The sequence below is a fragment of the Lagenorhynchus albirostris genome, chromosome 15, assembly GCF_949774975.1.
Source record: "Lagenorhynchus albirostris chromosome 15, mLagAlb1.1, whole genome shotgun sequence".
Lineage (NCBI taxonomy): Eukaryota > Metazoa > Chordata > Mammalia > Artiodactyla > Delphinidae > Lagenorhynchus > Lagenorhynchus albirostris.
In genome coordinates this window covers 8241444-8253943 of record NC_083109.1, presented here as the reverse complement: position 1 = coordinate 8253943, position 12500 = coordinate 8241444, and the positions used below count along the sequence as shown (strand labels likewise).

At 43.8% G+C, this 12500-nt stretch overlaps 1 protein-coding gene across 2 annotated transcripts; it reads left to right on the top strand.

The window, feature by feature from the left end:
- Positions 1 to 2404: 2404 nt before the first annotated feature.
- On the top strand, positions 2405 to 12180 carry PFDN4 (prefoldin subunit 4). 2 transcript variants are annotated; one of them, XM_060123069.1, is made up of 5 exons: positions 2405 to 2631; positions 8893 to 9000; positions 9825 to 9965; positions 11227 to 11408; positions 11831 to 11964. In XM_060123069.1, exons 1-4 carry the CDS (start codon positions 2608 to 2610, stop codon positions 11380 to 11382), a joined length of 429 nt encoding a protein of 142 aa, XP_059979052.1. In that variant the 5' UTR covers positions 2405 to 2607; the 3' UTR covers positions 11383 to 11408; positions 11831 to 11964. The 2 variants fall into 2 exon arrangements, with proteins under 2 accessions (XP_059979052.1, XP_059979053.1); XM_060123070.1 differs by lacking the exon at positions 11227 to 11408 and having other exon boundaries at positions 2408 to 2631; positions 11831 to 12180.
- Positions 12181 to 12500: the final 320 nt, after the last annotated feature.

Below are 12500 nucleotides of genomic sequence, written 5' to 3'. Positions count from 1 at the left end.
GACTTGAAAAGTCCCCACTTGTACTTGCAGCACTGGTTTTCCTGCAGGAAAGGAGATTAGCTCAAAGGATGCTGTGGGCTGGGAAGCCACGGGGGTAGGGACGGCAGGAAATGGAGTGAGAAAGAAGACTTTGGAACCAGAGGGAGCCAATTCAGCACTAAGGTTGGGGTCGGTTCTGCCCACTGTCCGTCTGTCCAGGTTAAATGACACTCTCCTTATCTGCCCAGCCCTTTGAACAGCCCCGTCTGATGACTGAACTCCCAAGAAGAGGACCCTGCTGGCTGTTCATCCAACAACCCTTACTTCCTTCTTCCCCTTCCTTGTTTCCAGAAACCCAGCCTAGTTTTCTTTTTCAGCAGCCATATGTCCAGCCTCGAGGAATTAGCCATCATTGTTCAAGGTAATCATTAATCCGGTAGCTTTTGCCAGTGATTGAGGCGGGTGTAAGACAGACATAAAGGCAAGGGGGCTAGGAGATTCTAGAAAATACATTTCTCCTTGAGAGTGAGAGAGAGCGAGAGTGAGAGAGCACAGGACAGCGAGTCAGAGGAAGCATAAGCAGAGAGGTGCATGCTGACCCCTTTTCTCTCTGCTTGTGCACCTCTTGGATAAAGACATGACTCTTGCGGATGCAATAGCCGTCTTGTGATGATAAAGGGAAGGCCAAGGACGACAGCATATCCAGCTGGGAGCCGTAACTTCTGCTTTGGTCTGAATGCTTGCGTCTCTCTGCACCCCCCAGATTCATACCTTGAAATCCTAATGCCCAATGTGATGTATTAGGAGGTGGGCCCTTTGGGAGGTGTGGAGTTCAGGAGGGTGGAGCTTTCACGAGAGGGATTTAGTGCTCTTACAAAAGAGACACCAGAGAGCTCCCTCGCCCCTTCCTCCGTGTGAGGACCCAGCCAGAAGGTGCTGGCTGTGAATCAGCCCACACGTGACCATGCTGTTGCCCAGATCTCAGACTTCCAGGTTCCAGAACTGTGAGAGATAGATCTCTATTGTTCATAAGCCACCCGGTCTGTGGTATTTTATTAAAGAAGTCTGAACACAGGAAGACAACGTCTTTGAGCTGCTGATCCAGCCCAGGAAGCTCCTTCCTCCATGAGAGACCCCTCCTCTCCTCTCTTCCTCCCATTCTCTGTTCACTCAGCGGCCACCTCCAAAGAGCCCCTCGGGACCACCCCTTTCTGTTCTTCTCTGTCTCGGCACCTTATTTGTTTCCCCTGTCAGTTGCTTGGCACCATCTGTAATGATTTTGCCCTTTTGTGTTCTATCTCCCCCTCCACTGTCTGTTCCTGCAGCGCCTTTACATTTAGCTAGTTAGTGATCTTTTAAATGAATGAGTGTCATTGATGCAGATTCCACTCTAGGCCAGATCCTGTGAAAAGATCCAACCCTAAAAAAACATCGTCGTTCAACAAATATATATTGAGCGCACATGAGCTGAGCACAGGGAAGACCTAATGCAAAGGGCTTGGATTCTGGAGCTGGGACCCTGACGGAGCAGGCCATGCCACGTGGGGCTAAGGGCTGTGGCAGAGAAGGTAGGGTGTGCTTGCTATAAGGCCCCCTTATCCTCAATTCCCGAAGAGGAAATTGGGACTTCGAGAAAGGAGGCTTGTCCAGGGCAATTCTCAAACCCCTGGGGTCCCTGAGACCTATTCAGGGGATCCCCGAGGGCCTCTCTTTTCCAACGACATATCTACGTGAGATCAGATTTTCTTCATATATAGCAATTAAACAACGTATTGCAAGAGGTTGAACGCAGAAGCAGGTATGCGAATCCAAACTTCCACTAAGCCAGATATTACAGAGATTTGCAAGAATGTAAAACTGTCATTCTTCTCAATGTTTTTTTTGGTCTTGGAAAATATGGTTATCTTTAATTTTAAAATGTTGCTTACAATAACATGAAATGGATTTAAAAATTATTTTAAATTAATAAATACACTCAAAAATTCTGCTTCTAATATGATAAATGTTGAAGAATATAGGACAGAAATTCTTCAGGCTCCTCAAAAATTTTTAAGAGTGTAAAGGGATCCTGAGACCAAAAAAAATTAAGAATCGGGAGGCACATGTGTCAGAGTATACAGTAATTGCTGAATAATATTGTTGAAAAAAATTAACTACTAGGAGTACTTCCTCCTTTTTATCATCTGAATTATCAGGGCACATACATCTCTCACGCTATTGCCAAGGTCATTCGTTCTTAGCTCTTTTTTTAGGGATATGTATTTCTTCCACGGTTCGTGGGACTGGTGGAAAGGAACGGCCCTTCTGCTCTCTCGCGGCCCCGCCGCGCTGAGCGCCCCCTGCTGCCCGCTGCTGGAGCTGCGGCCGCTCGCCACACCCACCCCAGTTTCTGTCGGCCCACAGGGAGTCGCCTGTCCCTTTAATTGGCACGTACCAAGTCTTTCCAGGTTACATGTCCTCCCCGAGTCCCAGACCTTAGGAATCACTGATCGAAGATCCAGTCAGAGGGAAAGTAGAGACCACTTTGTGTTTGGCGGGAGTCCTGCGTCGTCGGGGAGCGAGGGAGGGCGCGGGGCCGAGGCACACCTTAGCGGCCCTCCCCGCCTCGGGCCGTAGTCCAGTCCCAAGATGGCGGCCACCATGAAGAAGGCGGTGAGTGGGGCGCTCGGGTTGCGGGATGCTCGGCCGGCGGGCGGGGGTCGGCCGCAGGGGGCCGGCCGCGGGGTGCAGGGGGCGCGCAGCTCTGAAGCCCGGCGCGGGGCCCGGGGCCGAGACTCCCGACCCTGAGGGCGGCCCCGGGGCGAGGCCTGCCCGCGCCCGGCGTCTTGGGGTCTGGGACCCTTAGAGGACTCTGGGTCGCCTCTGGCGGAGCTGAGGATGATCCTGGAGAGTCTGAGGATCCCGCTGCCCAGACCTTGTCCTTGGGGTGTGGGGAGCCTAAGGGTCCGGTTGACTGCGGCTGGCCATAACGCAGGTACTTTACCTGGGTCGTCACGTTTAACCCTTACAAGTTCACAAGGGTGGGCGCTCTGGTACCCTTCTTTGCAGGCAAGGAAGCTGAGGTCGAGAGAGGTGGAGTCACCTGCCCAAGGTCACGCAGCCGTAAGGAGCAGAGCAGGAACCCGCAATCCCCGGATTATCTGGCCCCTGAGCCACTCAACTCTACACTCGGTGCCCCTGCGCCCTCCAGGCTAAAACCATCTGTTATTGAGGATAGACGATGGGCCGGGGCCCAGAAGCCGTCCGTTTATTATTATCACGGATCCTTACAGCAATTTAGCAAGGGCATGTTTTCCCCCCACTTTACAGACGGAGAAACTTAGAGCGGTGAGCGGCTTCAAAGTGACTCAGCTAATAAGCAGAGGTGGAGTGCAGACTCAGGTGTTATTTTGTTTTTCCCAAAGCCCACCTTTTATCCTACTAAGCAAGCAGAACGCGTCTTCAGGGCTTATAATTTGTTAAGTCTACCCAGATGCTTAAAGAAATCTAGATAGAAAGAAAATGGAGAGGGACAAGGAAATAATATCTGATATTTATTGAGGCTTTACTGTGTGCTGGGCACCGGTTTAAGCACATTGTATACATTGTTTATTTTAATCTTACACTCCTTTAAGGGTGATGTTATGTTTAACCTTGTTTTACAGATGAGAAAACTGAAGCACAGAGGCAAAATTAGGATTTAGATAAATAAACATAGATGTTCTGCCTCCAGAGCCTGTGTTTTTAACTTCCATGCTGTCTGATGAGAGTCCCCTGGCTGAAGGGATTTGCTCTGTAGGTCTTGTGTGTGTTTCCTTTCATTCCACTTCTAAGACCACATGGGAATGTGCTTCCATTGCTTTCCTGCTCAAGGGCACCTCATAGTCTAAGCCCTCCTGCACTTGCTGTAGGGCGACCAATCCACCCAGGTTTGCCTGAGATGGAGGGAGTGCTGAAACTGGGAAAGCCCCAGGCAAACCGGGGTGAGTTGCTCATTCTACTGGTCTGTCATCCACGAATTCTTATCAGGTACCAGAGTTGGGTTTAGGGCCATGATGATTGACAGAAGCTATGTGAGATTCACTTGGCCTCTGTTTTGTTTTTATATTGGGCTCTCTGTCAGGTATGGCCTTTAACTCCATGGAAGATACTAGTTGTGGTTCACCCTCATTCGACAGATGTAGAAACTAAAGTACAGAGAGATGAAGTAAACGTTGAGGAAATGGTGGAAGAATGGTTTGAACCCTGGGCTTGATCGCAAAATTCTTGATCAACACTTTTTCCTTTCATTCATTTAACAAACTTTTTGAGCATGGTCTACAGCACAGTTTCAGTTTTAGGTGATCGACATAAGAATGGTGAACAATAATGAAGTTTTTATCCCCTTGTCCTTACAGCATTGTAGAACTTACCCTCTTGGGGAGAGGCAGGCGTTAATCAACAGTCACACAGACAACTGTAAAATTTGCAACTCCGATAAGAACTGTGGAAGAAAGGGGCTTGTGAAATGAGGGCTGGAATAAGGTCTGCTTTGAGGTCAGAGAAGGCTTTCCTGAGAAGGTGTGATCTGTAGGATTCCATGAGGAGCAGAAGAGAAGGTTGGAGTACCTCCTGCAAAGGCCCTGCGTGCATTCAATAAAAGGATGGCCAGGATGACAGAGAACCGGGGCAGGGTACAGGCTGAACCATGGTGGTAAAATAACTTATAGAGGGGTAGGTGGCGGCCAAAACATAAGATTTTCTTTTTTATCTTAATAAGACTCTCATAGATGCAACATCTTCCTGTAGGTGTTTCCAGTGCTGTGGACAATTTCTGATAGGTTAGCGACATGTGCCTCTTTTCTCTGCCGACTGTAAGAGAAAACAGAGGCATGCCGATGTGTGAGAGTGAAATATCACAGGATAGCCCTTGGAGTTTAAGGAAAATTGTTTGCAGTCTGGAGTGCTTTATAACCCATTACCTCCCAGTGGGTCATGACGTTTTCTGGTGAGAAGTTAAGATGAGATGATTCAGTCGTGTCATCTCCAGAGTTCTGCTTTCTCAGACCTGGTTCTTGGCCATGAAAGGTACTGCAGTCCGATTTCTGTTTATCGTCCTGAGTACAAATGACTCTTCCTCAGAGAAGCCACCTTTGGCCTTCCCTTCAGTCCCCAGCCCCTCAACACTTCCACCGCCTAAACTGTTTTGCTTTCACTGTCACATGTGTCGCCATCTAGCAGAGATGCCTACTTTTTGCACACCTCTTCCACTAGAATATAAGCATGCCAGTGTTCTTGAGGTGAGGACTCATGAATACCCTCCTTTCGCAGCACCTCGTACATACGAAACACTAAGTCACTTTTTTTTTTTTTGCTGTACGCGGGCCTCTCACTGCTGTGGCCTCTCCCGTTGCGGAGCACTGGCTCCGGACGCGCAGGCTCAGCGGCCATGGCTCACGGGCCCAGCTGCTCCGCGGCATGTGGGATCTTCCCGGACCGGGGCACGAACCCGTGTCCCCTGCATCGGCAGGCGGACTCTCAACCACTGCGCCACCAGGGAAGCCCCCTAAGTAATTATTAAATGAATGACTGTTCACAGGGAAGGTGAATAAAAATACAAAGCAAAGTTTTATATTGTAGAAACTGGGTAGATACCTTTAAAAAACAAAAATAAAAGCAGACTACAATTGGCTGGAACTTCCTCCTAGGTCTTTAGAACCTGAGGGACCCTGCTGTGGGTCCAGATTGTGCTGGTGAAACCCAAAGTCAGTGTGGGCATGACTGAGGGTGGGTCGCTTTCCTCCCAGGATTCCGTGAGAGGCTGATGCTCCAGATGAGGGTGCAGTCATAGCGCAGGGAATTTTAACTTTCACCTTGAATCTTGGGCAGTCATATTTCTCTTAAGCCTAGCAGAATTTTCCTCTGGGTCTGGGTCTGAGTCTGTTCTTCTTTGTAATGATTTTTGGTAAACGTTATTCAGGAAATAAAGCACTTAGCTGTCATTTATTGAAAGGCGGCTCCATCTCCAGGCCCTATGCTAGGTGCTCATTTTATCCCCTCTGCAAGGTGGGAATAGCTTCCGCATTTTACAGATGACAAACCTGAGGTGGCTCCAGAGAACTGAACAAGTTGCCTAAGGTTCCTGCTTCCTTGGATTTGAAGCCACTCTTACGCTTTCCACCACTCTGGTACTACTGAGTAACTCCTTCCTCCTTGAGTTATTTTGGCTTCGTGAGCGGTACTAACTACATCGGGCTTCTCTCCTAACCTTTGGGGGCGTGGGTCCCTTTAAGAATCTGATGAAAGCCATGAAGACCCTTCCAGAAGAATGCACATATAATACACAGCATTTTGCATAGTTTCAGGGGTAAATGGACCTCTGACAGTCGGTGCACTCCCAGTTTAGAATTACTCCCTCCCTGCCAAATGGAGCTTCCAGCAACATAGGAGTGTTCTAGATCAGTGAGATTAAAACAGAAGCCACGCTGTAATCAGGGAGGGTGCTGACTTCTCACTTTCCACACTAAACAGCCCTTCCCTGGGTGGCACGCGGTTTAACCAGCGCATGTGTTTGCCTCACACCCCAACTTGAGTCCTTAACCCCAGGGAGAAAACCACCATTAAGGAAATGAACTCCAGGGTCCAGCGTGTGCTGGGGGCGGCCGTTTGGTGAGGCTACAGCAGGAAACGCCTGCTTTGGAAAGGTAGAAGTCAGTTGGCCAGACTCTCCACAACTTTTCAGAAACCCTGTGTCGGTGAGTCTGATGGAACATGATTTAGATTCAAATTCAGAAACAATGGATTAAGCCTCAGTTGTGTTTCAGCCCTGTGCTGGGTGCTTTCATGGGGATTACCCCAGTAAAGCCTCACCATGACAAGTGCATCTGTAAATACATATTCAGGCTTTCAAGGACTCAATATTTGAATTCTGCAGGAGCAGGAACTCTAGAATTCTCTGTTCCCTGTTGGCTGAGAGAGTTGAGACTTCTCGTGCAGGCAAATGACTTGAATGCCAACATATCTGCATATGGGCTTTGCTTTGGCTTCTGTAGCATAGCTCAGTGTTTCCCAACTTCCATATTTGTAAAAATTATGCACCAGGGTGAACATTCAAAGCTACACGTATATCCCACTGTAAAGGATTTTTTTTCAAGATATCTGCTGGGTGTCTGATGATGGGGCTGACGCGTGTGTATTGGGTGATGAGAGCCTGGGCCAGAGGAAGGCTGAATTCTAGGTGTCTGCATTTATATTCTGATCACCAAGCTCCGTACTGCTTGAGACAACAGGTTGCCTCAAATAAAGGAAATACAAGTCAATTGTCAAGAGAGACTGGGTGAAAGGATGGGGTGTGGTTATTGTGAACCATTACTGTTATTGGCAAAAGAGCCCTAAATAGTCCTTGTTGAAGCTATATCTGTCTCTTTCCTGCTTTAAATTATCATCAAGTGCCCATGTTCCTCTTTTATAAATGAGGGGAAACTCTAAGGAAGTCTGTTATTTTTAAAAAAATGTTTAAAAAATATATAGTCCCTTGTTAATCAACTATATTCCAATATAAAATTAAAAAAAAAGAAAAGGGGAAGGAACCAAAAAAAAAAAAGGTGCCCCTTTGAAAATCTGATTAAAACCAAGGACTTCCTCCTCCTCTTCTAGGTATACATGATTGCGTGTATAAACACACGCGCGCGCGCACACACACACACACACACACACACACACACACACACACACACACACACACACACACACACACACACACACACACACACTTTTGCCTTTAATTTCTAAGAGCTCATGGACCTGTCCGGACTCTGGAGCCAGATTACCTGGGTTGAAACCGAGCTTTACCACTTACTTGCTATGTGGCTTTGGGCAAATTATTTAACCTCTCCATGCTTTCTCCATCGGTAGAACAGTGGTACTAATGATCCTACTTAATAAGACTGATTGGAGGATTAGCAGAGATAATAAAGTACTTCGAAAGTTCTTGGTACATAATAAATGCTCAGTAAATGTTAGCTGTTATATGGTTTCATAGATACTTTGTTGTCTAAGTAGTCTCATTTTATTTACAAATTTAATCACATAGTTTAAAAATATTCAATTTTTATCATTTTACAGTGAATTACACCTTATTCATAATTAAGACACATAAACAAGTTCTGCATTAAACGTAATTTTTAATGTGTGTGTGTGGAATATAGTCACTGAAATGCATAGTGACCCTCAAGCCAGTGTATCAGTTAGATTAAAAATTATAGAAACAGACTTCTGATAGCCTCAATAAACTTAAGCAAGTTTTAACTCTGAGAGAATAAACTAGTCTGAGGCATTTACCAAAATTAATTATTGCATCACTTTTGTTCCCTGGGCTATCTTAAAAAATTCTGCTCTAGGCCAAAAGTTGACTGACTTGATTCAGGACTTATTCTTTTTTTTTTTTCCTTGGGTTTTTATTTTGTGCCATACAGTTCAAAAGAGTTTGAATTGAGTTATATTTATCTGCAGAAATGGGTACACTCCTGTTCTTGTCACTTCCTTATTACAAAGCCTGCAGTCCCTGGAGAGTTTCTCTCAAGATTTCTTCCCTGTTTCTGATTTTCTGGTACAACCCTCAGCTGTGGAGGCTGGTGGAAAATAGTTTTAAAGGTAGTGCAGTTTTGCTCTGTGTCGATTCAGGACTTATTCTTAATTGTTATTTATATTTGAAGTGTTTTTGCACGTTAGGCATTACTCCATAGCATATCAGAAGAGGTTATAGATTTATGAACAAGTCTTAAGCTTGTGGAGCAGAGACTTAGTAAGGCCTGTGTTTGTGATGTTCTGTACCTCTCGTGATTCTGGACTCTGAGGGCAGGTAGTTTATTGGGCTATTTCAGAGTTATATTAAAAGCTAACCTATAACTTCTCCATTAAAATTAACTCTACAAAACAATGTATATGTTTTTTCAGGCTGCAGAAGATGTCAACGTTACTTTTGAAGATCAACAAAAGATAAACAAATTTGCACGGAATACAAGTAGAATCACAGAGCTGAAGGAAGAAATAGAAGTAAAAAAGGTATTGAAAATACAGATCTTATTTAAGAAAAATAAAAGTTCTTCATGCTATAGCTTTTTAAAACTAAATTCAGTAATATGTGATTATATCTGTCTGGGCTGTTTGTTGTAGATGACAAAATGCACTCTAGTGAGTTTAAGAAGGAAGACGTTGTTTAAGGGAGGTGAGATAGCGTACAGATTGTTGAGGGGTGTGACCCTCGACTGAGGGTCTAGGAGCAGGTCCCAGAACCAGAGAACTTGGCTGGTGATGGAGCTGCTGTTGTCGCCACTGATCCCAGAGCCAGCTGCCCCCTCCACCATGGGGACGCTGCCCCTCAGTCCTCGGAACACTGGGCTGCTGCCATGCCCAAACCTGTGTGTCAGAGGCTTGTGCCCAGCCTCTTCTCATGCAGCTCTCCTGGGTTGAAGTCCAGTTCAGGTGTCTTTGATTAGTGGAATTTATGTTATTATTTGCTTTCATCCTATCATCAAGCAAAGCTGAGAAATGCAGGTTTGTGTTTGTGTTTTTATTCTGCTATAAGAAGGCAGAAGTCACAAGGTGGGAAACAAAGTAGGAGACATTTTGAGTGGCCATGGATACCTCCACTGTCCGCCACAGGGGGCTTACAGCAATCTGGAACTGTCTAAAGGACGGTGTGTTAGTGAGTTACGTGCTTCCTTATGAAATGCTATCTAAAAATGTAAGAAACTTATTTTAATGTGATGATACCTGTGTGGAAGAGTCCCTCAAAGAGTTGAGGTCCCCAAATTAAAATTGGCTTTTAGCCTCTATTAGGGAATTTTGAATACACTCTTCATTGCCGTTCACTTTTGTATTTACAGAAACAACTCCAGAATTTAGAAGATGCTTGTGAGGATATCATGCTTGCAGACGACGACTGCTTAATGATACCTTATCAGATTGGTGATGTTTTCATTAGCCATTCTCAAGAAGAAACACAAGAAATGTTAGAAGAAGCAAAGGTATGTTGGAGTCTCTCCCTGGGTGATGAAGTCTAAGCCTTAAAGTAGGATTTATGTCATTATAAAATAGAATGTGTAATTATAGGTGTAATGGAAAATAAGGGATGACAGCTAATATTTCATGCATTCTTACAATGTCCCAGGCCTGCTCTGAATGTTTTGTAAGCATGATTTTGTTTAATCCTAACGATGACTCTATGGGATAATACTGGGAATCCCAATTGAGAGTTGAAGAAGAATCGAGGCTTAGAGAGGTTATGGGACTTCCTCAAAATGACAAAGGGAATCCTCTTTGCCTCCAGAACCTGTGTTCTAAGTTAATAGTATTTAGAAAGTACAGAATATTATAAAGTAGAAAAGTCACCCATAATCCCACTACCCAGAGATAATCATCCACAATAAACATTTTCATGTATTTCTTTTATGTTCTCTCCTCCTCTTTCTCTGTGTATTTTTGCTTCACGTTTTGGTCACTTAATGTCCTAATTGGGTATTATCTTGTTCCATTTAATGTTCATTTATCCAGCAGATCTTCACTGGGAGCCTGTTCTAGGCCAGCTACACGTGCTTTAAAAACATCAATTTTGATGACTGTTCAATGTCATGTTGGTGGACATTGATTCAGCCCACTGTCCTCCTGTTGTTACATTAACTTGTTTTCGCTGTTTTCCTATAGGAATATTGTGGTGAGCATTCTTAAACCTAAACCTTTGTTCACATGTAGAAAGTTCTTATAAGGAAATAATCAGAGAAGTGTAATTCCTGGGTGAGAGTATGGATTCACTGACAACATTTGGGCTTGTTAAAAATTCAGATTATTGAGCCCAACCCCAATAATTTCTAATTCAGGAGACCTGGAGTGGAGCCCTGGAATTCATATTTCTCACAAGCTTCCAGGTGATCTGGGGGCCACCCTTTGAGAACCACTGGCCATATTTCTAAAATAATAACATTGTCAGTACTAGGCATTCTTCTTTTGTTCCTGATATTAATGGGTACATATATTATTTGTGTGATTCCATTTTTTTTTTTGTCATGTTTAGGAAAAATCCTTTTGATCCTGGCCAGGAAGGAATTTCTGACATTCCATGCATTTTGTGTGGCAAAGCTGCTCTTTCATAAATGAGGCTCTCATTACTGCTCTTTCATAGTCTAACTCCAGGGGCCTCGTAGTTAGGGAAATTTCTGCCAGGTTTTTTGGGGTTTTTTTTGCGGTACGCGGGCCTCTCACCGTTGTGACCTCTCCCGTTGCGGAGCACAGGCTCCGGACATGCAGGCTTCGCGGCCATGGCTCACGGGCCCAGCTGCTCCGTGGCATGTGGGATCTTCCCGGACTGGGCACGAACCCGTGTCCCCTGCATCGGCAGGCGGACTCTCAACCACTGCGCCACCAGGGAAGCCCTCTGCCAGGTTTTGACAATAAGTTGTTACTTTTAATTATTGGTGAGTGTGTGAATTTTTATCATTTCCTCTAGTTCCATAGTTATTTTTGTGGGAAGTTGGAAAAGGCTGTGTCAGAAGCCAGGCCCGTGGTAAACTGTTTACCCTAAATGTTTGAATGTCATTCTTTCTTTATTAGGATATGATAATTTAGGAATTAATTTTCTTTTATTTTATTCTGTTTTTTAAGTCAGCCAAAACTGAGAAAAGCTTGATTTATTCTATAATAAGCAAATGTAGATCATGAATGAAACATGCCCCACATTCAGACTTTTGGTTTAGATTTAATTATCAGTGTTATTTAGCTGCCTGTCCAAGTTTAGAAAGTTTTTGACCTAAAATTCTTCCCAAATATTATTTCATCCACAGATGCTCAGAAATCATCCAACTGAAGAGAATTAATTTAAACTAATTTTTTTTTCCAGAAAAATTTGCAAGAAGAAATTGATGCCTTAGAATCCAGAGTGGAATCAATTCAGCGGGTGTTAGCAGATTTGAAAGTTCAGTTATATGCAAAATTTGGGAGTAACATAAACCTTGAAGCTGATGAAAGTTAAACATTTTATAATACTTTTTTAATTTGTTTAATAAACTTGAATATTGTTTAAAATGATAATTTCCCTTCTTCAAATGATATGGAAAGCAAAACTTTTTTTAAAATTTTCATTTATTTAATGGAAACGCCTATTTTCACATGTCTTGCTTATTTATTTTATATTTTTAAAAGAAGACAGTATTCATCTATGTATTTTGCATAACAATTATATCAAGTGTAGGGGCTTTATGTCATGTTATTAAAATCAGTTAAGCAATCGTTTACGTTTCTATATTATCATTTAGAATATTTGTGCAATTTTTATTATAAGAAAATTTAACAGTTAACATGTGTCATGTTGTTCATCTACTATGTCTATTTCAGTTGCCACTTAGAGATGGTAAAAGCACTGCAGAAAGATCTGGTCCTACTTCTGTCTACTCTTACTCACTTCACAACTAAAACTTTGTCATATACTAAAACATATGTATATATTTTCTTTAAATATGTGTAGTATATATTACATCTAAGCATATGTATTTCACATATAGGTCTTGGTT

Excerpts from the sequence above, each read along its gene's own strand:
- PFDN4 (XM_060123069.1), top strand. The coding sequence starts at position 2,608 with ATGGCGGCCACCATGAAGAAGGCG. Across the intron at positions 9,001-9,824 it reads AAGAAATAGAAGTAAAAAAG|AAACAACTCCAGAATTTAGA; the intron begins GTATTGAAAATA and ends TTGTATTTACAG. Across the intron at positions 9,966-11,226 it reads AAATGTTAGAAGAAGCAAAG|GCTCCGGACATGCAGGCTTC; the intron begins GTATGTTGGAGT and ends TGCGGAGCACAG.